We start from the raw sequence: 27,371 nt of genomic DNA, 5'->3' as shown, positions 1-27,371 counted from the left end.
TTTTATCATCACTAAACGTCTATTTCTGGTACTATTTCCCGAAATCTACTTTATATTTACACAGCACAGGTGTTGCTTATTAATGCTTTCATGTTATGTACTGCCGTAAACTTTATTTTTATCCTGTATCTTTTGGTTAAAATTTCTCATGCACAATCAGATGGGTCGTGCCTCTTCACCCAGCGTGATGGCCCCTGCTTGCTACTGGGGTGCCTGGCACCTTGAATGGAGCTGTTCCCGTGGCTGGCAGGCTGGTCCTCCGGAGCGCGCTGGGGGCTCACACGACAGCAGCCCGACTTCCCAGTGCCAGACGCGCCGAGCCGTGGCCGAGGCCCAGCGGGTGGGCAGGGCGGGCTCCTCTGCTGCCGTCGTGCGCCCGCTCGAGCCGCTGGGCAGGCCCTTCCCCCTCAGGCCGCCGCTGGCCGCCGTGGGGATCGGGGGGCCCCGCGGCCCTGGGCCGAGCCTCGTCTTCCTCGCCGCCCTGCCTGCCTGTGCTTTGCCCTTTCCCCGCCTCCCTTCGGATGGCTTTGCTCCCTCTTTGGGGTTTTTTCCCTTTTACTTCTCTCTACCTCTAACTACCTCACCACCTCGCACGTGAGGCTAAGAACCCCATGTCTGTCCTCCAGCACCCTGCCCGCGACTGGTGTCCTTTTACTTCTATGTGAAAAACACGTTATTTTTGCTTTCAAACATAAGTTCTATTTTAAAGAGACTTTTGTGAACGGCAGGGGAAAGCCTTCTACATTTACCAGACTCGCCGTTTCTGGCGCCCCCCACTCTTTGGCAAGCCCGAGTGTGTGTCTGGGGTCACGTCCCCTCTGCCCAGGTGACAGAGCACCCCTGCAGGCGGGGCTGGAGACCCCCCCGATGCGGCTGGCCGCCTCCGAGCGTGGCTGAGAGCCGCCCGGGTTCCCTGCCATGCCTTGGCGCTCTCCGTCCTCGCATCGCTCCAGAACGGCTGGCCGCCACCCTTGCCTCTGTTCGCCGTAAGCGAAGGGCCTGCTTTTCTGTTTCTTCCCGAGGCTTTCGCCCGTCCTGGTGTTCATCGGCTGGGCCACGGTGCGCTCCGTGCGCCTGCCCTACGTGCCCCGAGCTGCACCCATCTCCGACGTCGTACGTTTCCTCACGTTGGGCGGAATTTCTGCCATGGTTACGTCACGGGTCCTCCTGCGTCCCTCCCTCCCTGTTTCCTGGGACTCCGATCGTACACGGTAGACCGATCGCTGTCGCCCGGCAGGTCACCGGGGCTGGTCGCTGCCCTCTAAGCCTTTGGGCCCCTACGGGCGCTCCAGCGCCCGCCCGTCCCGGGCCGGCCCTGCTCCTCGCTGCCCCGGAACCAGGGGGGCGACAGGGAACACGGGCCCTCGGGCTCACTGCGTCTCACGCCCAGACAGGGCCGGGCCGTGGGGGAGGTGCCGGAAGCTGCCTGAAGCCATGCTGTCCCTCCACTGTGTCCAGCACAGGCCTCGGATGCCCCCTGGGGCACCACGGTCCCCGAGCGCAGGCAGTCCCCTGCGTCCCTGTCGCTGACAGTCACCATGTGGAAACTGACGGCTGACTCACCCTCACCGAGAAAACGAGTAGCTGAAGCGGCCCACGGCGCCCTCACCCTCCCGGGGGCGGGAGGGGGCTTCAGGACGGAGCCAGAGGCACTCGGGGCAGGCGCCAGCCACAGGAAGCACACGCGCCGGGGATGCGGCTCCGCACCCCGCGCTGAGGCGCTGCCCGTGAAGGCCCGGCCCGCGGCCCCCGCCCCGTGGACACCGCGCGTGGGGCCTGCCCCCTCCGGCACCCCCTGCACCCTGAGGACGCTGGGCAGTGGCCGGGGGCCGGCGGCGGCGGCGTGATCAGACCCTCCCGCCCTCGGCCCCCGGCCCCGCGCGCTCCCAGCCTCGGTTCCGTGGGACGCACGGTGAGTCATGATGAAGACCCCACACTGCGGGAGACGTGAGCGGGGCCGGCTTGTCACCCCGACTCCCTCCCACGCAGCCGCCGTGGGGAGGACGCGTCGTGCCGAGACGCCTTCGTTGCCGGAACGAGCCCCAAGTGGCCGGCGGCCGTGGCTGACCGGCGCGGCCCCCACCGCGCCACCCTTGCCGCCACAGAATCCCGAGACGTGGCTGTGACTCTTACGCCGTGCGGATCACAGAGCCTGCAATGGCTCCACAGAACATTTCCCGCGTGATCTTCAGTGATTTGCCCAGGACAGAGAACCTGACTTTTAATCGGGTCGAAGCAAACACCCCCCCGCCCCAGCTGAAGATGCAGCTCTGCTCACTTCCGAGCAGCGGCTCTTGTTCCCTGAGAGCGGAGGTCCAGTGTCACGTGGCACTTGAGTGACAGGCTCAGCAAACCCCAGATCCACGACTGTCCCCAGGACAAGACACAGTGCAAGCACGGCAGGCGCGGCCCAGCCCCTGCACAGGCAGCCGGCCCCGTGAGAGCGCTCCGGTCACGTCTGCAGTATAAACGCACGTTCTCACTTCTTTTCTGGAAAACTTATACTTTGTCCAGTGACCTGGCCACGGCTGGTGCCTTCCGGGGACAGTGGCCACTGTGCAGTGTAGGCTGCCCAGCTGCTGCCCCAGCTGGAGGACACGGGCCAGAAATGAAGTGCAAGGGCCCCAGACGCCGCCAGGACTCAGTGCAGTCATGACGCCGGGCCGCTCTCCCAGGACCGGAACGATCCGTCCTAACGTTTGCATGGAACCGCGAAGACCCCAAGTGGCCACCGCGATCTCGGGGGAGAACACAGTGGGAAGCGTCCCACTGCCTGAGCTCAAACTGCACGAGGCCGCGGGGGTCACAACACAGACGGCTGCAACGGAGCAGGAAGCCCGAAGGGACCGCGCACCTTTACGGCCGCTTAGGCTATGACCGAGGAGGCAAGACCACGTGACGGGATGAAGACACGGGACAGCCTAGGTGCGCCTAGAAGGTATCATCCTGGCGCAGTGACTCAGGTAAGGACAAAGTCCCTGTGATTCCGCTTCCACGAGGAATCTGAAGAACAACGAAGCGACTCCCAAAGCAGAAACGGGCTCACAGAGGACAAATGGGCGGCCGCAGGTCGAGGGGCTCTGGGAGCCGGGCGAGGACCGCGACGGGGCTAGAAGCACAAACTGGCGTCGCGGGATCGCCACAGGGGTGCGGCGCACGGCACAGGGCGCAGTCGGGAGTGCTGTGCGGAGCCAGGTAGGTGCGAAACACACCGCAGCGATCGCTTAGTAAGTTACGAAATGTGTAACCACTGAAACCATACCGAACGTCAACTGTGATTGGAATGAAAGTATTCTAAATTTAATTTCTTAATAGAGCGTCTAAGAGCAAACTCAGCAGGTCTCAAAGGGCTCCAACGCGGCTCCTGCGCCGAACGAAACCCAGCAAAACGTCTGGGCGAACTGTCGCATGCGGCAGGCACCCAGACACCGGCTCCGTGCCTCCGCCCGGAAGTCGGAGGGGCCAGCCCTGGGGACTCAGGGCAGGAGAGGTCAGGGGGCAGAGCCGGGCATCGGGGATGGTGCCCAGGGGCCGGGGGAGCTGTGGGAGGAAGCCAGAGTGCGGAGGGCCCTGGGCAGGGGCAGCTGGGAGCAGAGGGCTGCCCGACGCTGGTAGGCGGCCTGAGGGAGGACGGTCGGCGTGCGGGCACGGCGGGGGGCCGCTGCCAGCCCCGGGGCGAGCAGAGGAATGGCTGATGGAGGTGGCATTGGGGCGGGACCCCTGGGGCAACGCCAGGCCTGGGTTTTCTTCTCATCGAAGCTCTTGGTGACCCCTCACAGCGAGTCCCGGGAGGCCCACGGCAAACCCAGGACCCAATTTCCTACTCTAAACCCCAGGCCCTCACACACCCAGTGGCTCACTGGTGGGAGGCATCACCCCGGAAACCTGGCCCAGGGCACAAACCAGGGCACGAGCTTCTCAGCAGCCACTAGGGCACCCGGGCGGCGCGCCTGCCTGCCTGGCTGCAGCGGGTGCTGGTGACAAGCTGGGGCACCAACGAGCCGCCGGCCTTGGCTCCCTGAGCATTTCTGTCATTACCGTGTGGCTATTCACCTAGAGGTGGCCATGCCAGTGCCCATGAGTGCTGCCTGTGACCTTGAGGTCAGGGCCAGGTGCCTCGGCTGTCCCGGGTCCTCGCTGAGCCCTGGGTGGCCATGGTGACCAGGAAACCCCTGCCTCACCCCACCAGCTGCCCGTGGAAGCGCCGGGTCCCTCAGCCCAACACGCGGGACAGGTGGGAGTGGCTGGACCTGGGCGGGAGGCACAGAGACACAGTGCCCCTCCTGAGGCGCGTCACTGGGCAGGGGCACCTGCCCAGGGGCTGCGGCCACGCCCGGGCCCCCGTGCATCTCGCTCCCTCCTCAGGGCCGGACCCATGCCGAAGGGCAAGCATCGCAGCCACCAGGCCACCTGGTCCCAGGACCCCTCAGCCAGCGGGTGCAGGCGGCCGGCTGCGGGGCTGCGTGTGCCGGCGACGTGCCCCCCGCCCGGCGGCGAGACTGCTACGCGCAGCGCCCGGCGAGGTCGCGCTCGGGGTGCAGACGGGCGAAACGGCTGAGGGCCCAGATGGGGAACACGTTCCGGTAGCTCGTGTAGCTGATGGCGCAGGACTTGTTGAAGACCCCCGAGATGTTCTCCTGCAAGGACACCGGCACTCACCCAGGATCCACCGGGGGGCGGGGGCTCCCCAAACCAAGACCGGGGCGGGGGCTGGCAGGAAGTCAGCGTGGGAGCACGCCGCTTAGCAGTCACCCACCGAGTCCGGACCCGGGGCCCTCACCCTGCAGCGACCCCCCAGCCTGGTCGCCAGCCTGGCGCGGGCTCGCCCTGGCGGGGGCGGTCAGCCTCACGGGCACGTGTGGCCCCGGGCTGCAGGCGGTGGGGGCAGCCGGGCCCCCGGGCACGACCGGCCTCACCCCAACCAGAGCTCCCTTCGCAGGCCCTCGACCGCCTGGCGCAGCTCTGCCTTCGGCACAGGCCAGTCTGGGGGCGTTTCCAACCCTCGGGCCCTAACGCCACGCCCCGCCTGCGCCAGGAGGGGCCGTGGGCGGGGTCGGCGCTGGGCGCACCCCCCCCCCCCCCCGACCGCGCACCTGGGGCCAGTCGCCGTTGGGGAGCTGCTTTCTGAGCAGACAGCGGACGCCTCGCTCCAGGGCCTCCACGTCGGGGTGCCTGGGGGAGGGGGCGACAAGCATACCGGCACTCTCCGTGACGAGCCACCTCTGGCTGCGGCCACGCCCAGCGCCCGCCCTCGCGGGCAGCACAGGGCCCAGACGCGGAACGCTGTGCGACAAGGACCCCTGACCCGTGTGAGCCGTCGGCACCCGCGAAGGACACCCACAACGCCTGAGGCACCTACGAGAAGCAAGCGCGGGTGTGGGCAGGCAGTGGGAGCCCGTGAAGGAGGCCAGGGGGTGGCCGGGCCTGCACCCCCACTAGCCGCGGGCCCGGCTCTCGCCCTCACTCGTCCCGCCCAGGGGCGAGTTAGGACCACACTGGACTGTGGGCAGCAGACGGGGGCTGGTCTGGGAGCCCCGGGGTCCCCCGCCGACTCGGACCCTCGCTTGCACGGGCCTGGTCCAGCCCTGGGCATTTACGAAGGTTCCCCCAACGGCCCCAACGCCAGCACCGGCCGCGACACCGCACGCCCTGGCACGCGCCTGCTGCGTGCGCCCACGCTGGCGCCTCGGCGCCCGCCGCGGAGAGGCAGGTCCCGCAGACGCTGCGCGCCTCGACCTGGGCGCCTGGGGCCTCCCCGCGTCCCGCGCAGGCGCCGGCCGGCCTGGAGGGCCTACGACCCGGCCGGGGAGCCCTGCTGCAGCCCCGGGGCCGCGCCCTTCCCGCCCTGCGCCCGGGTGTCGGCCGCCTCCTCCCTGGCCAGGTGGCCGCGGTCGTCGTCCCTGCCCCCACCTGACGGCCATCAGCCCCATCAGGGCCCAGCACGTGCTGTGGATCTGGGACGCGGCGCTCTGCACGTAACACCGCTGCTCGCAGGACTCGAAGTCCTCGCCCCAGCCGCCGTCCTCCATCTGCCGCAACAGCAGGAAGGTGCAGGCCCGGGAGATTTCCGTACGGGCGGTCCTGCAGACAGACACCAGACCCGGACACCGTCGGGCGGGAGGGGCCGGCTCGGGGCTGCGGGGCTGCCCCCCAGGCTGCCCGCCACAGGTGCGAAGGGGCACAGATAGAGAGAAACGCTCTGCAGCTGGACACGGCTCGGACCAAGACCCCTCCGCTCCTCTGACCCAACCTGGCGAGTGTCCTGGACCGTCCACTCCCCCGGCAGTGGGGGTGGGGCCTGGCAGGCAGGCAGCCGGACCGAGCACCTTCCACGCGGACGCTGTTGGCCCAAGAGCTGGGACGGTGGTCTCGAGCCACCGTGACAACACCCACCAGACGCCGATGCCAGGAGCCCGCCCCACGGGCCCGCACACACTCACCCGCCGCGGTAGGTGTGCCCCATGCAGGCGAAGGCCTCCAGCCCAAACCAGGTGCCGTAGGTGAAGCAGACGCCCCAGGAGCTGAAGGGACACAGGGAGTGAGCCCGGCTGCCAGTCCGCACGCAACGCCCTCTGGCTGGAGGGCGGGGGAGAACATCTGAGCGGCCTCGCAAACCACAGAGCTCTGCAGCCGAGCCAGGACCTGCCCCCCCGGGCCCGTGGGGGTGGCTCCCTCTGCAGGAAGCACCGAACGAGGCCGGACGCGACCCACGGCCGGGGCACGCGTGTGATCAGCACCCACGCTCGAGGCGGCAAGCCTCCAGGCACCGCTGACACTCAGCAAACCCCGCCGGGGCGGGCGGCTTCCTGCCGGGACCTCTGGCGCAGTGCCCACACAGGACAGAGCCCCGCGAGCACCAGGGGTCACTCACCCCTCCCAGGAGCCGTCTGCCTTCTGCGCCCGCCGGCAGTACTCCAGGCCCTGCTCCAGGGTCTCCCTGCAACACAGGACGGCGGCCCGGTGAGCACCCCGGCAACACACCACCTGCCACGTCCGCCCACGCCACGGGCTCGGGAGCGTGCCCTGCCTCCAAACGTGTGGCCACAAACTCAGGGTGCAGAGTGCAGAGGGGACACGGGCCAAGGCAGTGAGCACAGGGGACAGAGGGGACCAGGGCGTGCCAACCCGGGGAGGGGGCCGACGTCAGAAGCGGCCACGGACGGGGCTGAAATCGCCGGGAACAATGTCAGGGACACAGGCTGCAGGAAACCACGCAGGGCGAAATTCCATGAAGAACAAAATCAGGCAGCAGAAGGTTCTGAGCACAGAAGAGACGCGTCGGAGCTGTCTGAGGAAGCCCCGAGCGAGGGTACGACGCAGCCGAGGAGCCCGGGGCCCTCGTCCCCCGGGCTCACCCCTTGTCATCCATCCCCAGTGTGGGCGGCACCAAGACTTGTTTCTAGCCGCCAGCCGGCTGCCGAGCGGCCTGGGGGGCCCTCCTGCGACTGCACCCCACAGCGGCCCGGCTCCCTCTGGCCGGCAGCCCCCCTGCCCCCTGCCAGCAGAGGCCGCATGCCAGGAACAGTCGGCAGGAGCCGGGCCCGGGGGCTGGCTCCACAGAGGTGGCGCGGCCTGCCAGCAGCCCCGGGGTGCGGGCACACCGTCCCTCCCTCCTCGATGCTCCGACAAGAGCCTGGTCAGCAGGCGAGGGGACCCAGCAAGGCCCGAACCCCGACCCACAGCAAGGGAGGTGGTCGCTGCGTGTCGTTCTGAGCCATCGAGTCTGCAGCAACACTGCTCTCGGCACAGGTGACGGGACACGTCACGTCGGCAGCGAGGAGAGCGGGAATCAGGAAGTTAACCCAGAACTTCAAGCAACATATTTAAACACCTCGACGAGATGTACGGTTCCCTGGGAAACTAACGTATTACACAGCCTGAAGACGATAGTCCTGGGGCCATCGGCCCCGTGTCGACGGCAGAGCTTGGAAGTCCGACTTCTCCCGGAGACAACGCCGGGCCTGCCGCTGCGTGAGTCTCGCCAGCGGGTTGCGAACGGCACCCTCGTCGCGCACGCTCTGCCTGGACCCAGAGCCTTCCGGAGCCAGCAGGGAAAGCGGGCGGCGTGCCCTCGCGGCTGCTTGGTGACGGATGTGGACGCAAATTCTAAACCAAAGTCGGAAAACCGCACGCGGCAGAGAGGTACCAGAAACGCACAGGCGTTTTCACGTTAGAAAACCTAAAGTGAGCATCTGACTAAAATCACAGATAAAAAAAAGATAAACCTACGATCATCTCACAGACACAGGAAAATTGTTCGCTAAAACACAACACCCATTCACCATGGAGAAAAAACAACTCAGCCAAGTAGTGGAAACGACCTGTCAGCCTGAAAAGCAGCGTCTCCCCCAGACCGACCGAAACGTCCTTCCCAGAGGACGAAGGTCAGCAGCGGCCCCCTCCCAAGCCGGGGACTGGGGCGAGGAGGCCGGCATCGCTGCGGCCCTAGGAGAACCCCAGGCCCGGACGGGCTCCCCAGACACGGGAGGCAGGACGGCAGCGGCCGCACAGACTCCGCCGGAGGACAGAGCGCAGCCCCCGGGCCGGCGGGCCGGCCTCGCGCCAGCACGGCTGTGACTTCCCCAACGAAACACCTCTCAACCTGAGTCCCACGGGACACGACAAGCGTGGAGGGCAGACAGGCCAGGGCTGGCTGCACGAGGCACGGAGCAGGGGCTCGTCCCAGAAGCAAGGCGTCTCTACGAAACTGCAAGTCACTCCCGAGGACGCATCCTCTGTGCCCCAGAACACGAGGACAGGAGCTCGCAGCGGGGTGACAAGTGGGGGCTAAACAGCGTGGGATCTGCACCCAGCAGACGGCCCTGGCCTGGCCTCCGAGCACGAGGCCACGGAACCAGGAGGGGCACTGTGGGGACGAGTGTGCCCATGCTACAACGGGTCGCCAGTGAGACACGCGGGGTGTGGGCTTCCCCGGGGAACACCTCCAGAGACCACCACGTACTTGGACGCACAGGTCTCTGACGTTTCCTGGAGAGGAGACGTGGAAACCCCTTTCGCTGCGCTGAGACCGTGGCTGGAGCCCCGGGGGTGGCGCAGGCCCGCAGTCCTGGGTGTCAGAGCCCTCGCAGGAGGCTGGCTCCCCATGGCGAGGCTGGCGGTGTCGGGGCCCTTGGCCCTGGGCTGGCGGCACCGGGCCGAGTGTCCGAGGCGGCCCTTACCTGACCTCCGCGGGCCTGTGCTCCGGGAACTGCGTGTGGAAGACCGTCAGCGCCTGCATCACGGCCGAGGTGCACTCCACATACGTGTAGTCGATCATGATGTCCCCTGGCAGCACCAAGGGGCACGCGTGAGCTTCGCTGCGGCCGCCCACTTCGGCTATTTAGGCCCAATAGTGCAGGACAAAGCACCGTGACACGAGGAACCTGACCAACCGCCAGAGGAAGCGACTCTGCCACCGGGGCCCGACCCAGCCCAGGCCACACGGCCCCTGGTGGCAGGCGGCACCTGCACAAGGGACCTGCAGGCCCCTGTGTGCTGTGAGACAGACGGGCCAAAGACGGTGGGGGGTCACACAGCGGAGAGCTGCCCTGCACCCTGAAAACCCTCCCTGGACCGTGTTCACGATGACAGCGGGGCCCAGTGATCCTGGGGTCAGAACACCAGGGCGCAGCACACACAGAACCAGGCCACATGGACCAAATTGAGACGTGCAGGGGACACGGGGCGGGAGGGTCCCCGCAGACACCACCACGAGGAGACTGAGAACAGGGCTGGGCCGGGCCTGAGCGCAGACCCTGTGCTGACCCCCCGCACAGCGTGGACACCGCGGCCGCTGTGGAGGCCCAGGGATCTTGGGGGTGCTGTCACCTGCCGGAGCTTTGGGGCACAGCCCGCAGCCAGGGGAAGACTTTGGGGCTCTGGCCCGCAAACAGGCCCCCACCACTCACCGAACACCTCGGAAGGGTTGAGCAGCTCCAGCAGACGGCCCCCGCGCTTGGTCTCGTAGGTGGCAAACCCCCCATCGGGGTTTCTCATGCTCAGCAGCTGGAACCAGAAGCCACACACCCTGAGCCGCGCGTGGACCCACAGGCTGTGGCCGCCAGCTTCACGGCTGCGCTGAGGGCCACGGGCAGAGGCGGGCGGCGTGAGCAAGTGTCCACGATGGATCACGGCCCCCGGTGCCTGGTGGGGCTGCAGCTTCCATCAGCCACATGTGCCGAAGAGACTGGGGGGGGGACGCCCCACCGGGAAGCGCTGTCGGGCCGGCTGCGGCGCGGCCTGCTCTCAGGCAGCCTGTGGAGACTACCGGTCGCCCGAAGGGCACGGAGTGGCCAGGCGGGCAGGGCCAGGGAGAACACGGGGCTGCAGCCACCACCCTGACGCCCACCCCACCCCGTGGCCAGTCGGGGACACCGATGCCACACCCAGCGGGGGCCCCCACGGGTGTGCCCTGGAGCTCGGGGTCTTGCCCGAGTGCTGGCCCGAGCACCGTGGCACGTGCAGCCCAGGGCTCCTCCCGGCAGTCACGGGCCCAGGGGCCTCTGCGTGCACGGCGGCCTCAGGGCCTGGAGACCACAGCCCCGTGCCCAGCAGACTCACCACAGCCACAGCGTCGAAGAGCTGCTGCTTCGAGGTATGTGTGGACACGAAAGGACACTTCTCCTGCACAAGCAGGATGGACTTCAGGGCCTCGGCGGTGCAGTCGGCGACGATCCAGCCGCAGTCCAGCGTGCTGAAGGGGAAGGCACCCTGCGGAACACGGGCCTGTGATGGGTGGTGGGCACCTGCCCAGGCCGCAGCCCCAAACCACACATGCGTGGCCGGCCCAGCCTTCCAGCATGACGACCCACACAGGCTGCCGTCCCCCACCGCCACCCTCGGGCCCCCCCGCAGGACAGGCACGAGAAGAGGGCAAGGCGCCGTCCCGACCCGAGGACGTGGGGACGGTCACATCCGAGCTCACGGCCCTCCCCACCGCCACCTGCCCCGTCACGGCTCGTCTAACCCATGTGGCTGTCGGGAGACGGGACGTTTGTGCCCAGCGTGGCGACGAGCCCGCGCGCTCAGCCGCCCGCGCACCACTGCACTAGGGGCTGTCTGGGGAGCACCGGGCACCCCGCATGTGGTCCGTCAGGGCGGCGCGTGTGGGGGCCCAGGGGGAGCGCGCCCCGAAGGCAAGACCCGCGCGTGGCAGGCAGCCTCCCGGGCTGCGCGGCCGGGTACCTTGCACATCTGGCGGTAGTACTTCTGGTAGTCGGGGGGGTTCTCTGGGACCTGGGGGCACAGGAGGGTACAGTCACTGCCACAGGCAGACCCCAGGGCACAGGGGCTCCGGGGCTCCGGGGCTGTGGCCTCTAGACCACTGGTGCCTGAGGAAGCCCACCACTGGGGAACACAACTGGGCACCCCTGGAGCTGAAGAGGGCAGGGTGGGGGCCACGGGAGGACCCCAGACCCCCCAGGGCTCACCTGTGACATCTGCAGAAACTCGTGTGCCTTCTGCAAGCAGGACGCAAACTCAGGCCTGCGCTGTGCGTCTGCCTGGAAGAGGAAAAGAGCGTGTCGTTAGCCACCGGGCCCTGTGCGGGTGGCCCGTCCCAACCAGTCCTGGTGACCTCTTGCCACCCCTGGGACCTGAGACAAGCCAACCCAGGGTCTCGAGTGTCTATGACGAGTCAGGAAAAGACAACGGCGAAATGCAGTGAACAGAGAAGGCCGCCACGGGGTGGCCCACACTGCACGGCCCGCCTGTGCCCTCAGGGCCCACGCCCAGGGGGCTGCGGCCTCGCCCCAGCAGGACAAAAGCACGCCCTGCTTCTTGACACAGCCCGGTCGGCCAGGAGCAGCCCCGCCGCCGGGTGGCCCGGGACGCCCCCAGACCTCCCTTCTGCCGTCTCGCCGGCCCACTGCCCAGGGCTGCCGGGCAAGGCCCCGCCTGCGCCAGACTGTCCCCAGACGCCTCACGGCCCAGGAGCCAAGAGCAAGGTGAGCAGTGCGTGTCTCTGCCGAGTTCGGGAGCGCGCAGCCACGTACCTCCAGCATGGCCTGGATGGCGAACGCGGTGTCCCAGACCTGCGAGCCGTTGGTGCCCTGCGAGCAGAGGGCGGGCTGTCAGCGGCCGCCAGGGCGGGGTCCTCCTGCGGCCATCGCCCCCCGGGAGCCGAGAGCTCCCACAAAGAGGTGGGCACCAGGCTGACCCCTGACCCAGGCCCTGAGCTCGGTGTAGCCCTCGCACTCGCGGGGGGTCTGACCAAGGCCAGCCCTGCAAGCAGCGCCCCATCTACACCCGGCTCCCAGCGAGAGCGGGGCTGTCGGGCACATCAAGACGGCCACCACCCAGGGCTTCCGCTGCCCGCCCACCGACGGCCTCTGCCCCAGGCAGTGATGACCAGTGGCCGAGAACCCTGCTGGAAGCTCTGTGTTTCCACACAAGCCAGGCAGGCGACAAGAGGTGAAACCTCCCGGGGGCCTGATGGCCCCTGCGCTCACTGTCCCCAAGGTCTCTGCGGCTGAGACAGGACGAGGCCCTGCAACGTGGCACCCCACCCAGGGGGCCGCACACGGCAAACGCGCTGGGGGGCGGAGACCTTGCTGGCGCCAGACGCTCCATAACACCCACGCGTGGCAGGCGAGCCGGACAGCACCCCGGCCCTCGAGCAGAGGCCGGGACGCCGCATGCCCTGGAGCGCAGGGCTCCCTCCCGAGGCTGCGCCTCGCGGTCAGGCGGCCTGGGGGCTCCGGGTCTCGCTGTCCCTCCCCCGCAGCTCTGGGACACTTGGGCTCCCGCAGCACCGGCCCCTGGGCTCTCCTGCTGTGGCCGGCGGGACGGGACCCCTGGCCCTCCCCACACTCCCGGGGCACGGCGGCTGCCCCGCGCCTCACCTGCATCTTCATGCCATCGAGGCCCAGCCTGGGAAGGAAAAGGGCCCGGTCAGGGAGCGAAGGCAGAGCCGGGGCCAGGCGGCGCCCGCAGCCGTGCCCGGCGATAGCCACTGGCTCGCTGCACAGGGACGCCGGGAGGCTCCCTCCAGGACGAGGAGCCCCCCGGCCCCAGGGCACCGTTCACGACCGCCCCGCTGCCCTCATCCCCAAGGCCTTCCCGATGGTCCCCGAAGCGGCCCTGCCTTCCGGAGTGCCCAGAGTCTGCACCGCGTGGTGGCTTCTTCCACCGAGACGGCCCTCCCAAGCCTCACCAGACACCGGGCCCCTTGCCAACACACGGCGCGCAGACACACGCACGTCTGCACCGGGCTCGAAGCCACACCCACCAGGGCCCTCACCAGAGGTAATCGGGAATTCTGGAGACGTGCTCCTGGAACGCGCTGGAGGCCGGCCCGTCCACGTGCCAGCGCACGAGCATGTTGATAGTCTTCGAGATCTGAGGGGACAGGCCCGTTAGCGCCGTGTGGCACAGCGGGCGGGCGCGGGTGCGCAGGCCCTCGGGCCGCAGAGCCTTCTGCTCGGACTCTCCTTCCTCAAGCCAGATTGGCCGCAGTCATGCCCCAGGAAGCCGGGTCTCCGAGAAAGGCCAAAAGGGGCCCAAGGTGTGCACAAGGAACAGAGTGCGACCTGCGAGAGGCACCGTGAGCCCAGCCAGTGGCGAGTAGACAGAGCCACCCTGCGAGGACCAGAGCAGGTGTGTGGGGGCTGAGGCGCACAGGGCCCAGGCCTGTGTGGCAGGGACCGCGGCTCAGATCCACGTGATCTGGAGACCCTGACCTCCCCGTGAGCTCCCCGAGGCGGAGACCCCACTAGAATGCATGTGTACCCGTCGGACGCGTGTGCTCCACACGGCTGGGCAGCCGCCACTGACGGCCCGCGGGGTCCCCGCGGCCCAGGGAAGCCTGGGAGCAGGGTCGGGAGTGGCGCTCGGTGACGCTGCACGCCCTGGGTGAGCCCGGACGACCCGCGGTCACAGCCCCCAGGAGCTCACGCCCACTCTGCCTCCTGCAGCCGCTCCCCTGGTCTGCACTGGAAGCAGCCAGAGCCCCGCACGCCTGGCTGCACCTGGCCTCTGCCCGGCCCAAAACCTGAGGCCGAGTCAGGTCAGGAGCCCAGAACCTTGGCGCAGTGGCAGCTGTCACTGGGGAACCTGAGGACGGCACCCGAGCAGTCCAGACGCACCAAGCCCACCAGAGAAGGGCAGACGGGGGCGTGGGGCATGGCTGGCCAGAGACACTGCAGGTGGCCTCGGGAGCAGCACTCAGACGTGCCAGCTGGGGGGGGGGGCACACGCACAGGTCGGGCAGAATGAGGTCCTGCAGGCTGAGACGGCTGCCTGCAGGGAGACTGAACTTCCAGCTCCGCAGACTGGCCACCGGGCCAGCACCTACCCCGGGCTGTGGCCAGGTGCCCATTCCAGGCCAATACCCAGCGAGCAGGGACACTGACCGGGCCGATGCTCAGGCACTTGGAGAAGCGGTCGTCGGCGGCGATGTGCTCACACAGCTTCTGGACCGCCCACTGCCGCAGGCTGGTGCTATGGTGCCGCTCGTACAGGTTGAGGATGGCTGTGGGGACGAGGGTGTCAGCGGGCATGGGGAGCGCGGCCGTGCCATCCGCAGGGAGATGGGGCCCAGGGCCCCCACCTGCCCTCCCCCGGGGAAGGGATGGCACGCCACGGCCCTCGGCTGGGACCGGGCACCCAGCTCGTTCCCAGAGTGAGGACGGGGCAGGCCTGCTGCAATGGAGGCTCACCACTGGCCCCGTCGCCACGTGACCCGAATGACAGGAGAGGACGCTGATTGTCACCCCAGGGGCCCGCGGGCCCGGGGAGACACCCACCGTACGCTGCGCGGAGCAGCCAGCTGTGCGGCGTGTACACGTCGCCGGGGGCCACGTTGTCTCTCTGCGCCGGCCAGTCTATGCGGGCGTAGTCCTCCACGTACAGCTCCTGGGGGTGCAGCCTCAGCACAGGGCTGCCGGGCACCCTCCGCCCCACGCGCCTCGTCCTGCTTCCCAGACTGGGGGCCCGGGGGCCTGGGCCGGCACCTGTCCCACTTGGCGCTAGCCTCGCTGGGCAGTCACACAAAAAAAGGAAGGGTGGGCCCATCCCAACCCCAGGGCCCTGGGGGGTGGGGCATGCGAATCAGTGGGCCTCGAGGGTGCCCCGGGCGGCCCTCACCTGGCGCAGGCTCTGGACCAGGGGGTCCTCCTCGGCGCTCAGCCGAGTGGCATAGCAGTAGCTCATGGGCAGGTAGACCATCCGGCAGTGGCACCAAATTGTGGACGGGTGTGCGGGGAACCAGGAAGGCAGCAGCCTGGGGGGACAGCGTGTCAGCAAGGGCTCCGGGCCTCCGAGCACGGACGCCCACAGTGGACGGCTGCCCGGGCCTCTGAGCACGGACGCCCACAGTGGACGGCTGCCCACGCCCACGTCAGCACAGCCAGCGCTCACAGCCAGCTAGGGTCCCAAAGGTTCCCCGAGTCTCAGCTCCTGAAGGGAACCGTGGGACACTTCACTTCTACATAGAAATTTTTCTAAGGAATGTCACAGCTTTCATTAGATGTCATAAAATGTCACAAGACGATGGGTGTGTCAGACAGGAAAGACCTAGTGTGAACTTTGCTGTCTAAATAGTACTGTACTTCGGCTATAAAGAAAATTCTCGTGTTTGGAAGAAACACACTGAAACGTTCACGGGTAAAGGATGATGATGCCTGGGATTAACTCTGCCATCTACCGGCAAAACAGAACAGCAAGTGCACCCCAGTGCCGGCGAGGGGCGCCAGGCCTTCATGTTCTCTCTGCAGATGCCCGAGAACAAGATGCCAGGTGACGAGGCCAGAGGGGCCCCCTTCCACCCAGGGGTTCTATAGGGTGCCCCGCCTGCCTGACCCACAGCACCTCCCTCCCTTCTCCCGTCGCCCACGGGACTCAGCCGGGCAGGGCCGCCAGCAGCCTGACTGCACCCACTCCACAGAAGGGACCATCCGTCGTCTGGGTAACAGGTGGCGAGGGACGAGGGCCCTGTCATTCCCCTCCACATGGCGGCAGGACCCCCCAGAGCCCCACGGAGCAAGCGCACCACATCTCCGGGAACAGGGTGTTGAGGCCTTCCCAGCTGTAGACGTTCAGAACGGCCAGCCAGAACTTACCCCAGGACGGGATGGCCACAGCTCCGCCTGCAGAGGGAACAGGCCTGCGTCACCACCCCTGGGGGGACCCTCGGAGCCCGTGCACCCTTCTCACAGGAGCTGAGGCAGCCCACGAAGAAGCTGAGCCCCCACGAGCAGGCCTGGCCCCACTGCCTCGGGTGGGCCCTGCGGCTGCCCCGGGGTGAGTGTCCAGCCCCAAGGGAGGCGTGAGCAGCTCCACCTGCAGGGAGCAGCACACGCGGGCAGCTACCAGGAAAAGTGAGGGCCCAGATGCCCCCGGCAGCTGTGCCCCAGGGGCCTGGGAAGGCGACCGGAGCAGCGTGCACACACTCGGCCTCCTCTTGGGGCCACTCCTAGCCACCCCAGCCTGTGACCCTGCTCTGCAGGCAGGCCGCGGCTCCAGCATGGTGTCGGTGACACTCTGGCCCAAGTTGGACCTGCCGAGCAGTACAGGCCCCCGACACGGAAACACTGCCCAGACTTGAGGAGGGGACGTGGCCACCAGGTGCCTGAACACGGCGGGGGACCAGAGCCTGGGGGGACTGGTTCTGAGCAAGAGCAGGTATGAGGTGGCAGGTCCCAGCAGGACGCACACAGGCGGCTTGACCTGGCTTGCAGGTCGGGAGGACCCCCGGAGAAGGGACGTCTGAGGTGTCTAAGGTGCCGGGTCCTGGCTGGGGGGTGCCGTGGCGGCGGACGGGGCAGGACGGAAGGCGGGTCCCAGGCGGCGAGAGCGCAGGCCGAGCCCGAGGTGGGAAGGGCCTTCAGGAATGGCAGGAGCTATGGGCCACCCCAGGGCCACGGCGACCCTCCCGCACAGCCCACATAGGGGAGATGTCCCCGCGAGTGTGGGGACGCGGTGCAGCCCCCGGCTCCTGCTCCTTTTGTCGAAAAGTCACTGCAGGCCGCGCCCGCCGGCAACGAGTTAGCCTGCTGTTTGTCTCTGCCAGTTCACAAAATGACCAGGATTACGTGGTCGCCCCACCTCGCTTTTTAAAAATCACTGGCCAGGCCGGATGTCTCCACCGCAGCTCTGAGGAGCCCATGCTCGCGGGTCTGGCCCACGCTTCAGCTGACGATGCCTCTCCTTCTATTCGCAAAGGCCTGTTAAGCCGAGGTGACGGGAGTCCACCCAGGGAGCACTTTACAGGGCGTACCTTTCTCATGGAGAACATTCCGGGCTCGTGCCAGGTCCGGGTCATCGGGCCCAACGCCCAGGATTCTGAGGGACACATAGTTGAGCGCAGTCCCAAACACCGTGGACTTGTCTTCAATGTGCCTGCGCAAGCAGGAGACAGGGTGAGAATACATCTTTTACAGTTTTTAAGAAATTAAGCAATGCTTTCTAGAAAATTCCTCAGAAAATCAGGAAATCTAGAATACCTGACACTGACTTGACAATACAAGAAACCCAGAAGAGCCACCTCAAAGACAACTCCACAGTTCTAAAACCACCCTTGCAGGACCCGCCGATCCCTGCCCCGTGCCACGCCTCCACCGGCAAGTCCCGATCAGCCCCGTCGGCACTAAGCCACACGGAAGCATGACAGGGCGACGTGTCAGGGCAGGCTGAGGCGTCACAGGCACCACTCAGGCTTGACACCCGTCATGACGTGCGGGGACCCGCAGGCCAAAGAGCCGGGCCTTTGAGCTCGAGGCCCACAGCTCTGGCTGAGCCGTGCCCCTCGGGTCTGTAATGAGGACCAGTGGTGTGGACCTGGCCCGCCAGAGCCCACGACACAGCAGGCAGGCAGCCGACCGCCTTGGGGGAGGGCGCGGATCCCAGAGCCAGCCCCGCCACACAAAGGCAGGCCAGGATGGGGCGCTGGCCGGCCCGGCTCTGCTCCGAGTCGGAACACCCCTTTTGCCTTAGTGGTGACAGCCAGCTGGCTTTCGCTGTGCCATGAAGGTTGCGAGCCTATCGGTAACGAAACCAATTATAGCACAAGCTGTGACACTGAGGTCCCCTCCAACCAGCCTGGGTCCATGGCTCGTCACTCCAGCCCTCACGGGCGTGTGTCCGACGTGAGGACGGGTGTGCACACGCACGCACTCACAGGCCCCAGCCGCCGTCCGGGAGCTGTACCGACCGCAGGTAGCGCACCATCTCTTCTCGGTACCCCGCCGGCAGAGGGATGCGTGCCGTGTGGCAGGTGATCAGGAGGCCTGTGTGGCAGAAAGGACGTTTCTTGCTGGGAGGAGGCACTCGGCTGGAAGTAGAGGCCTCCTTCCCAAACACGCCTGCCAAGGCTTCCCCTCCTGCCACCACCAGCGACTATGGGGCAGGCCCTGGCGCAGCAGCCACATGCGCGCCAGTCCCACACGGGCACGGGGAGCCCAGCCGGCCACTCCGGGGCCCCACCAGCTGGGACACTCCCTCATGGGGTGACAACCGCTAGCTATGCTGCTGTTCCATGAAGCATTCACTAGCATATGGCACTTTGCACGTGGGGGCCTTGGACAATAATCTCTACACACAGAGAATCGTCCCTTCCCTGCCTGGCCCTCCTGAGCGTGGTGCTCACAGGTCCCCCTAACCCCAGCCCCTGGCTCCCCCAGCCACACGGATGTGCCATGAGCAGTGCCTGACTGGCTCAGACACATCGCAGCCCAGGCAGCCACAATGGCCACAGGCAGTGAGGTGCTGAGGTGCCACAGAGGCTCCCGGCTCTGCCAAGACAGGCGACACGCGGGCAGGAAGCAGCGCCACCATCTTCCCCTTCTGACAGGTGAAGAAGCCGGGGCATGAGCCCTACGTGGTGGGGCTGGAGCCCAGAACCAGTGCTTGCCAGAGACGCGCATACAGCAGGCACATGTGTCCACAACCGATTCTCATCATCCCCATGTCACAGGTACGGCGGCCAAGGCACCTGAGGTCCTAGTGCCTTGCCCAGGGTCAGGCAAACCCTGCGAAGGGCCTCAACACGCTCCAGGTGGGGCCAAAGGAAGAACAAGCCCAACCTGCCCCCAAGGACAGGCCCGCGTCCAGGCGGCGGCCGGGCTTGAGGGCAAAGACAGGAGCTCCACGGAGAAAGGTCTGTGCAGCTGGCTCCTGGGGAAAAGGTCCTTCCTGCAGATAGTCTGAGGGGACTCCACACACCAAAGACTGAGTACTCTTTAGAAACACACTCCCAGGATGCAACGGTCTTGCCTGGCCACACTAATCCCGAGCCTGGGTGGCCCAGATGCAATACCTCAGCACTTCCCAACCCAACCTGTAGCTTACTGGCTGATAACTTGAGATCCCCACCTACCCCCACCTCCGGCACTGTTGCACAAGCTCAACCCTTCAGTGCCCCTGCCGCTCTGCACCGGGCCTGCCCCGTCAGTACGCTGGGTGGGGCAGGCCGTGCCTTCCCACCTGCCAGCACCAGCGTCAGGGAGACCAGGGCGCCGCAAACCCTCATGACCCTCCACATGAACTCTTGGGTGTGCACCTGCTTGCTTGTTCAGCACAGCGGCCACCAAGGATGCGAACCAGGTCAGGCCAGGACCCCAACCCCAAGGATACCCCACAGTGGCCTCGCCCACAGGCAGGCACAGCACCCTCCTACCTGGCAAGAGGAAGAGTGGGCCGCCGTAATCACCCGCCCAGTGCCCATCCTCGGCCTGCAGCCCCATGTAGAACGTCATCCCATTCAGAGCCCCCTCACGGGCTGTGTGGGCTTTGGGCAAGTCTCTAAAGTAACTCCCCTGCAAAGGAGAGAAGAGAGGAGGGCTGAGGGGTCTGGGGCCAGGCCAAAGGACCCCGAGTCACTACCCGCCGAAGTGGAAATAATGAGACGTTTCAGCTGTTTCCAGCAAAAGCCGGAAGTGCTCTGATGATGGTGTGACCGTCGCAGCAAAGTCAAAGACGGTTCCACATTCTCACAGTTTTGCTTTCCGACTACACACGTTTGCAAACTTCTCCACAACCTTGCCAAGACACCTTAACTATAAACCAGGTGCCCGAGACTGTGAGGTAGGGAACTGATGCCCACTCAGACCCAGGCCTCTCACAGGAAGGGGCCAACAGATCGCAGGGAGACCCCATGTAAACTGATACTCTTTTACAAGCTGAATCTCTCGTGAGAAATTCATTGGAAGATACGTTTTTCTACAGATAAAAACAAAATTAGAGCAGTTTCTTAACCATGACAGCAACGGAGAAATTGAAGCAAAGGGGTCCATTCAATTTCGCTCTGTAAGTCAACCAACTCCCACAGGAACCAGCTTCAGTGGTTTGTGGCCCAGGCCCCACATCACACACCTTTTTTCACAAGGATAAAAACACCTTTCGCAGGCAATTTTTTAAAGCTCCCTGTTGGTTCTTGGTGCGCCTGGCTAAGGAAATGGATGTGGGCGGGTTTCTGCTGGTGTCGCAGACATTGTGCATGACCAGCACGCCCCCACACCTACAGTGTCCAGTCCCAAGGAGTGAGCTTCCAGCGCAGTCTGCTCCCGGCCAGGGTTTTCCTCTTCTGGAAAATACGTCCACACCTGCCGCCCCCTCTCATTGCTGAGTCGCCAGCGGCTGAGGTCGGTGGCCGGCTCTGTCTTATAGGGCCCCCCTCTTCTGCGCAGGCACCTGAAAATGATCGTGCGCAAGTGAGCGGCCACCCCGCCTACCCACGACGAGGTCAGAACCCAAGGGGCTCACTTCCAACAACCCACGAGCCGGCCATTATTCGTCACCCTGCAAAATAAAACTCTCGGCGCCACTTCTGCCTGTAAGTACTGCCCCATTATTTGTCGTGGGGACTGGAGACGCCGGCCACCGGCACTTCCGCCTGGGACCCCCGGCCCACCCCACCGGACGCCCCTCGGCCCCGCCCCCGCCGGGCGGCCTCCCAGCGCACGCAGCGCCTCTGCCGGGAGACCCCTCCGCGGCCACCCTCCTCAGCTCCACGACCACACCCTCCCTTCCTGCGGGGTCCGGGTCGCGAGGACTCACGTGCCCTCCGTCATGACAGCGCCAGGACCTCCGCAGCGACGCCAGCAGCCAAATAGCTCCGCCGGCGCCCACAAACCTCCCGCCCCCGCGCACTGCGCAGGCGCGCGGCTCGGACGACAGAGGAGCGCCGTGAGCAGATGCTCGAGCAGCCAATCAGAACACCGCGAGCGCACGCTCGGGGCGCGTCCGGCTCTCACAGTGGCGGAGCACGCAACGCCCGACGGCGGCGGGGGCGGGGCCCGGCCCGAGTGGGCGTGTCGAATGCCGGGGCGGGCGGGGCGCGCGCGGGGGGCGGGGCCTGGCCCGAGTGGGCGGGGCCGCGCGGGCCGCCAGCGGCCCCGGGAGCCGGCACCTGTCCGAGGGCGCCGTGCGGGTCGAGGCCCGGCGGCGCGGGCTGGGGAGGGCGGCGCTGAGGCGGGTCGGCCCCACGTCGAGGCGAGGAGGGCCCTCCCGCAGAGGCCGGGGAGCCGGGCGGGTGGGGAGCGAGGTCAGGCGGAGGGAGTACGGGGGCCGGGACGGCGGCGGCCGCGGGCCGGGCCGCGACGAGGTGGCGGGCCTCCGGAGGGCGGGACGCGGGGAGCGTGGGGCCCCGCGGAGGCCGCACGCGGCGGCTCCGCCCCTCGCGGGCCTGCGGGGCGACGTGGCAGGACGGTGAATAGGCCTCAGCCCACCCGCCCCGCCGCAGAGGCAAAGCTGGTTCCGAGCATGGCTGAGATCCCAGATCCAGAGGGCTGTCACGCCAACGCCGCCGAGCTTCTGGCTCCGCTGGACAACAGCGGCCTCCGGGCCACGGAGCTGCCCCACCGAGTGCCAATGAGAAGACAGCCTACAGAGGCCAAAAGTTACCCAGAGGAGCCTGAGCACACCTGGCCCTGTCTGCCCTCCTGGATTCACCAAGTCACACTTGCCTGGAGGTGGAAAACGGGCTGGCGGTTCTTTCTGGAGACGCCCCCCACACACACACTGGCATGGAAACTGGGAACAAGGGCTCCCACGCACATGGACATTGAACTGTCTGGCCAAGCTAAGGGAGAAAGGTTTCAGCTGGAACAGTCTGAGTTTTGAAATCCTACTGGATAAATAAAATAATCCTCTTTAATATCTAAGAAAGAAAGGAGAAAGCTAAAATCTATTTGAGAATTCGCAGATAAGTTTCTAGGGACAGTAAAAAAGTATGTGCCTCTCTGCGTGCACCTACCAATTCCAGCTTGTGCGATAAACGATACAGAAGACTCCAACATGCCCAGTTTGCCCCAGTTGGCAGGGGCAAACTGGGCATGTTGTGATGTCACCTTCTAAAGGAGAGAAGGTCTGGAGGAGACTTTCAGCTTAGCTTGGAGGACGTGTTAAGATAGATTCCCATTAGACATTCAAGTGGTTATGTTGAGTAGGCTGGCTTTCTAGAGAGGGGTCAAGATTAGAGAGGAATTTGTGAGTCACCTGTTTTCAGGTGATATTCGAAAACATAGGACTGAATGAGATCAACTGGGGAGTCTTCCAAAGAGAATACTTTCGAAGAAGGACGAGCTCTGGGGCACCATTTGTTGTCTAGAGGAGAAAAACCAGAGAAGCCAAGTGAAGACATGGTGATCTGTGCAGAAGTTTTGGAGGGATTGTACAGTGACGTCTGAGAATTGATTAGATGTGGCAAAACAATTTACTATTGACTTAATGCGCAGTCTCAGGAGATGTGAGGAGAAAAGCCCCATGGCAGAGTTTTAAACAAAAAGAGAGGAGGGAGGATCTACAGTTAAACATGCCATATTGAGCACAGGCATTGACTCCTGATTCCCACCCAAACCCCACTTACACAGAGTAATAGAGCTGAAAACTCATGGTGAAAAGTGGGAGAGGAGATAGCAGTAAATAAATGAGATGAACAAAGTTATAGAGGCTACGAACATAAGTAGTGATAACTCACTTAGCAAGCCAGAGAAAGCGGAAAGCGATGTGCAGGGGTGAAGCCATCAAGAAGACACCACTCCTACGGAGGAACCGCAGGGAGGCACAGAAGGGGGAGGACTGGTAGAAGGTTTGAACAGGAGCAGTGTGACGATAGACCCTTTCCCCCACCTGGGTGGAAGCCTGCAGCAGTTGAGCTGGCACAGGTGAGAACTCAGGCACAAGGCACAGTGCGGGCCCAGCCCCACTGATCCCACTCAGCCATGTAGCTTTCAGGCAGGTGTGGGAGACTTTCCCTGGAGGCAATGGCTCCCAGAGAGGCCTGCAAACGTGGGCAGCTGGGACCCAGTGGGAAAGCAGAGAAGCCTGTCAGCTGGTGGGCTTGATCCGTTGACACAGAGAGCTTCCAACAAACTCGGGGCCCCGTCGTCAACACGAGGTAGACATTTGAGGAAAACCTCTACCACGAAATATAGCAACACAGAAAACAGAAAGTTTGAGAAACGGAGATGACACAAGGCATGGAAGAGGAGGACAAAACATGCCCTTGCAGAGACAGGATGTTGTACCCATGAAACGAAAGCCAGCTGACACGCTCCTTCCCTTCCTGCCTCATTTTTCTCCTTGCCTATCACCAATTAGCATACCAAATGGTTTGAACATTTGCCTTGTTTATGGCCTCTCTTCCCACTAAAATATAAGCCTCCTGAGTGCTGAAATTTTTGTTTGCTGCTATATCCCCCAGTACCTGAAATAACGCCTTGCATGTAGTAAATATGTCGGAGATATATTACTGAATGAGTAAACAGGATTCTCTAAATGAAAAACACTAAGAAAAAACTCTTAGAAATATGGCTGCATATTTTAAAAGTCACAAGACCAGAAAGATAAAATGGGGAAACTTTTTGATAGTAGGAAAAAAGATAAGGATGTAAAAAATAGGAGAAAGAAAATTACATCAACCCAGGTGGTCAAACACCTGAACACGAGGAGTTCCAAAGGGAAAGTGTAGAGGGGAAGAATGTATTACATAGTTTCAAAAAGTTTCCAGAATTTGCGGATACTTTTCCAGGTTGAAAAGTATGGCGGATTTTTTTTTTTTTATATTAAAATGAGTTTTCCTCCAATTAGTGGGCATTGAATACTCATTAGTTTCAGGTGTATAGCGTAGTGGTTAGACATCTGCATAATTTACAAAGTGACCCCCTACTAAGTCTAGTACCCACCTGGCACCACAGTTACTGTGACGTTATTGACTCTACTCTGAACGCTGTACTTTGCACCCCCGTAACTGTTCTGTAACTACCAATTACACTTCTTAACCCCTTCACCTTTTTCACCCAGCGCCCCACCCTCCTCCCAGGTGACAACTATCAGTTTGTTCTGTATCTATGAGTCTGTTTTGTTTGTTCGTTTATTTTGTTTTTTAGGTTCCACACATAAGTGAAATCATACACTTTCTCTGACTTATTTCACTCAGCATAATATCCTCTAGGTCCACCCAGGTTGTCACAAATGGTAAGATCTTATTCTTTTTATAGCCAAGTAAGAAGTCCAGCCACCCCGAGGCCACCTTACTTGAGGAAGCCGAGCCACATGGTGAGGTCACAGGTAGCCACGAGGGTGAAAAGCTGCAGCTGAGCCCCCAGCCAACCACGCAGCATCAGCTGCAGCCACATGAGTGAATGGTCTGGGACATCCGGCCGAGTCGAGCTTTCAGACTGCAGCCCCACCCAGCACCTGCCTGCCACCACAGAGACCCCAGAGAAAGCTGCCCAGCCGAATCCTTCCCAAATTTTCTACTGCGCTTGGGTGGTTTGTGACACAACAATAACTACTGGGGGAAAAAGAAACAACATTACTAAGTGCCCAGCACAATACACTGGCCTGAGAATAAGGGGAAGACCAACACGTCGAGCTTGTTGGTGAGAAACCTGAGAGCACACTACGGAGAGGAGGGTCTTACACTGCCAGCAACAGCGAAACCCGAGGCGGGATTTCCAATACAAAATCCAATTTCCATTTAAATGATGAATCAAACTTAAGGGTAGAAATAAAGGTATCGTAGATGTGCAAGCTCAGAGGCTACTAGAAAATGGGCTCCATAAAATGAGAAAGCCAACCAAAGAGGAGGAAGACATGACTCAGGATCTAGCAAATGTCCCAGCTGCAGCTGAAAGATGGGGGTTTCCCGGGGGCGGTTCCCAGGGGTTCGCTTCCACAAGGAAGTGGACCTAGCACATTTCCTGATGCACGTGACCGTGAGGGGAGGAGCTCTGCATTCAGGGTGGACGGTTTTGGGTGAAGCCCTGATAGGAACACACAAAACCAAACGAATGAAAAAACAAGGCAGTTGACTCCAGGAGAAACAAAGTGGTACTGAAAGGAAATGTTATCATAAAACAAAACCCGGATCGACCACAAACAGTACTGACAATCACACTAAACTCTCAATACAGATTTCAGCTGTCACAGTAAACTTTTGGAGACTCGCAGGAGAGGACGTGCAGACATGCGTGTACGGGGGATCCATGGTGCAGAGCGAGCAGTGCAGGAGAGCTCACTCCTCTTCCCTCGTAGGGAGTCACCAGATAATGTCGAAAATCGGGGTAAGAAATAGCGTCGTCTATGTCTTTACTGATGAACGTGAAGTTGATCGCTGAAGAATGCCCTAAGCGTTGCCCGGCGTCTGCTCTGGGGCAGCGGGGACTGGCTGGTGCATCTGGCGGTGGCGGTGGGATGAGGAAGCTCTGTTCTTTGCTTGTTTTCTCAGTGAAATAAGCAAGGTCTATATGTATCTAAGGACGCTGGAGGTTTGAAGAGAACGAGAAGATACGAAATAGTCTTCTCGGGGAGTCTAGAGGATGTCGGAGTAGAATAGGGGGATGCTGAAGGCCAGCTTCACGTGGGTCATCGCCAGGTCTGTTAGTGCCTCTTTCTGTCTGTGGCTCAGATGTTTCCCTTCTGGCCACATCAACTGCCAACAGACTCGGGATCATGCCCTCCCTCCCTCACCTGGATGGCTGCAGCGCCGCCCCCCTTTAAGATTCCTACCTTCCCCATATGCCACTTGTAAAAGAAAATATGACAAGTCACTTCTCTGCCTAATACCCAACAACGGCTGGTCAGGATGAGGCGGCAAGGGCCCCTCACTCAGCAGCGCCCCCAAACTGGCGCCTCCAGGTTTGCATCACGTGCCCTCAGGAGCCCTTCGCCAGCGACACCCCTGCGCCCCACTCCCGGAATGCTGCTCCCACCTCCCGAGCCCCGCGTCTCCCCACGGCCAGTCCAGCCGCAGGCGCCGCGCACACTGCCGGCCTCGTCAGGGTGGACCTCGGCGGTAGGGTCCCTGTGCCTCCCCTGAGGGCTGGCACGCCTGGGACTACGGCTCTGCTGAGATAGTGAATGGCTTGTCACACACAGAAATGTAAGCTGCAGACTCCCTCAGGGCAGTCGGTGGGTGGCAGTCTGAGACCACGAACACAGATAATGTCAAAGATGTCGCCCTTTGTTTTGAAAACTGGGAGAGACCTCATTAGACGGTCAAATGAGTTACTTGCATGATTAATAATCCCATTTCCAACAGCGCATCAAGCATCTGAGGATAACAGTACTTTGAATAAAAGCAGAAGATCTTCTGGAGTCCGAGACCCTCCCTCTTTCTGTCTGCAGCTCAAATGTCCACCATGTCCAGCAGTGCAGACAGATGGAGCGCAGAGGCGGCCTCTTCCTCCCTCGAGCTCCGGATCAGCCTCTCCAGGTGCGTCAGCCGTTCTGTGAGAGACGTGCCTGCGGCCCGCGACACCTGCAGCGGCCCCCTGGCCCTTCCGCGCTGTGTGAACAAGGAAACTGCAGGTAGCTCTGGGACGCACGTGAACCCGGACCGACCCCCTCTGGAGCGTGCTGGGCTCCACGAGCCCCGCTCCTGGCGCCCGTCGCGTGCCCTTCCGGCCTCTTCCGGCGCACGTGCACACTGAGCATCCTCCGTGCATGCTTTTCTCCGGACTGTCAGGACCAGCTTCCAGGATCAGCAACGTTTATAAAACATCACTGTCAGAAGCTACGCACCATTCCGTCACATGCTATCATCGCCTAACCAGACTCCTATCTTTGGACATGCAGTTTCTACTTCTATGCAGTATAATTAATGCTACAGTGAATAAAAATACATTAACTTTTGTCACATGTGATCATTTCTCTAGGGCGGAATTGTTAAATCAAAGAGTACAAATATTTTTAAGGTATCTGCCAAACTGATAAATGGAAACAGTATGTCACCTTAAATTGCTTTTATCCCCTATTGAAGGGCTTCCTAAAGCCAGTCCAGCATGAAATATCTACAATTAAACTGTTTTTGCTTCTTTTATCATTGAGGGTAGTAGAAAGACCTTGAGCTTTAGAGCAGGTCAGGTCCACCACTGACCAAGTGAACACACTTGGGTGAGGGCCTTGACTTCCGGGAGCCTACCCTCCTCGGG

At 63.3% G+C, this 27,371-nt stretch overlaps 2 protein-coding genes and 1 long non-coding RNA gene across 4 annotated transcripts in view; 1 reads left to right on the top strand and 2 right to left on the bottom strand.

The window, feature by feature from the left end:
- Positions 1 to 4,364: 4,364 nt before the first annotated feature.
- Positions 4,365 to 21,093, bottom strand: LSS (lanosterol synthase). Of its 2 annotated transcripts, XM_016143554.2 has the most exons (22): positions 20,992 to 21,093; positions 20,457 to 20,625; positions 19,613 to 19,751; positions 18,116 to 18,224; positions 17,216 to 17,337; positions 15,989 to 16,085; positions 15,085 to 15,220; positions 14,745 to 14,853; positions 14,352 to 14,470; positions 13,241 to 13,338; positions 12,843 to 12,870; positions 11,994 to 12,050; positions 11,430 to 11,501; positions 11,185 to 11,235; positions 10,561 to 10,710; positions 9,909 to 10,005; positions 9,180 to 9,285; positions 6,872 to 6,937; positions 6,441 to 6,521; positions 5,911 to 6,081; positions 5,094 to 5,172; positions 4,365 to 4,637 (listed from the first exon to the last, which is right to left on the bottom strand). In XM_016143554.2, exons 1-22 carry the CDS (start codon positions 21,003 to 21,005, stop codon positions 4,503 to 4,505), a joined length of 2,205 nt encoding a protein of 734 aa, XP_015999040.2. In that variant the 5' UTR covers positions 21,006 to 21,093; the 3' UTR covers positions 4,365 to 4,502. The 2 variants fall into 2 exon arrangements, with proteins under 2 accessions (XP_015999040.2, XP_015999041.2); XM_016143555.2 differs by lacking the exons at positions 20,457 to 20,625; positions 20,992 to 21,093 and adding an exon at positions 20,308 to 20,450.
- On the top strand, positions 20,625 to 25,301 carry LOC118614905. Its single transcript, XR_004956156.1, has 2 exons — positions 20,625 to 20,767; positions 24,435 to 25,301. It is a non-coding gene; the product is annotated as an uncharacterized LOC118614905 (long non-coding RNA).
- LOC107510226 (minichromosome maintenance complex component 3 associated protein) overlaps positions 25,252 to 27,371 on the bottom strand; it is a 36,769-nt gene continuing 34,649 nt past the window's right edge. The window contains exon 28 of the mRNA XM_036238071.1: positions 25,252 to 26,725. Within this exon, the coding sequence (XP_036093964.1) occupies positions 26,567 to 26,725 (159 nt within the window). The 3' untranslated portion in view covers positions 25,252 to 26,566. The remainder of the gene's footprint in view (positions 26,726 to 27,371) is intronic.

Source organism: Rousettus aegyptiacus, unplaced genomic scaffold (assembly GCF_014176215.1).
Source record: "Rousettus aegyptiacus isolate mRouAeg1 unplaced genomic scaffold, mRouAeg1.p scaffold_m13_p_20, whole genome shotgun sequence".
NCBI classification, from domain to species: domain Eukaryota; kingdom Metazoa; phylum Chordata; class Mammalia; order Chiroptera; family Pteropodidae; genus Rousettus; species Rousettus aegyptiacus.
Note: the sequence above shows the minus strand (reverse complement) of the source record. Positions and strands in the feature narration are given on the sequence as shown.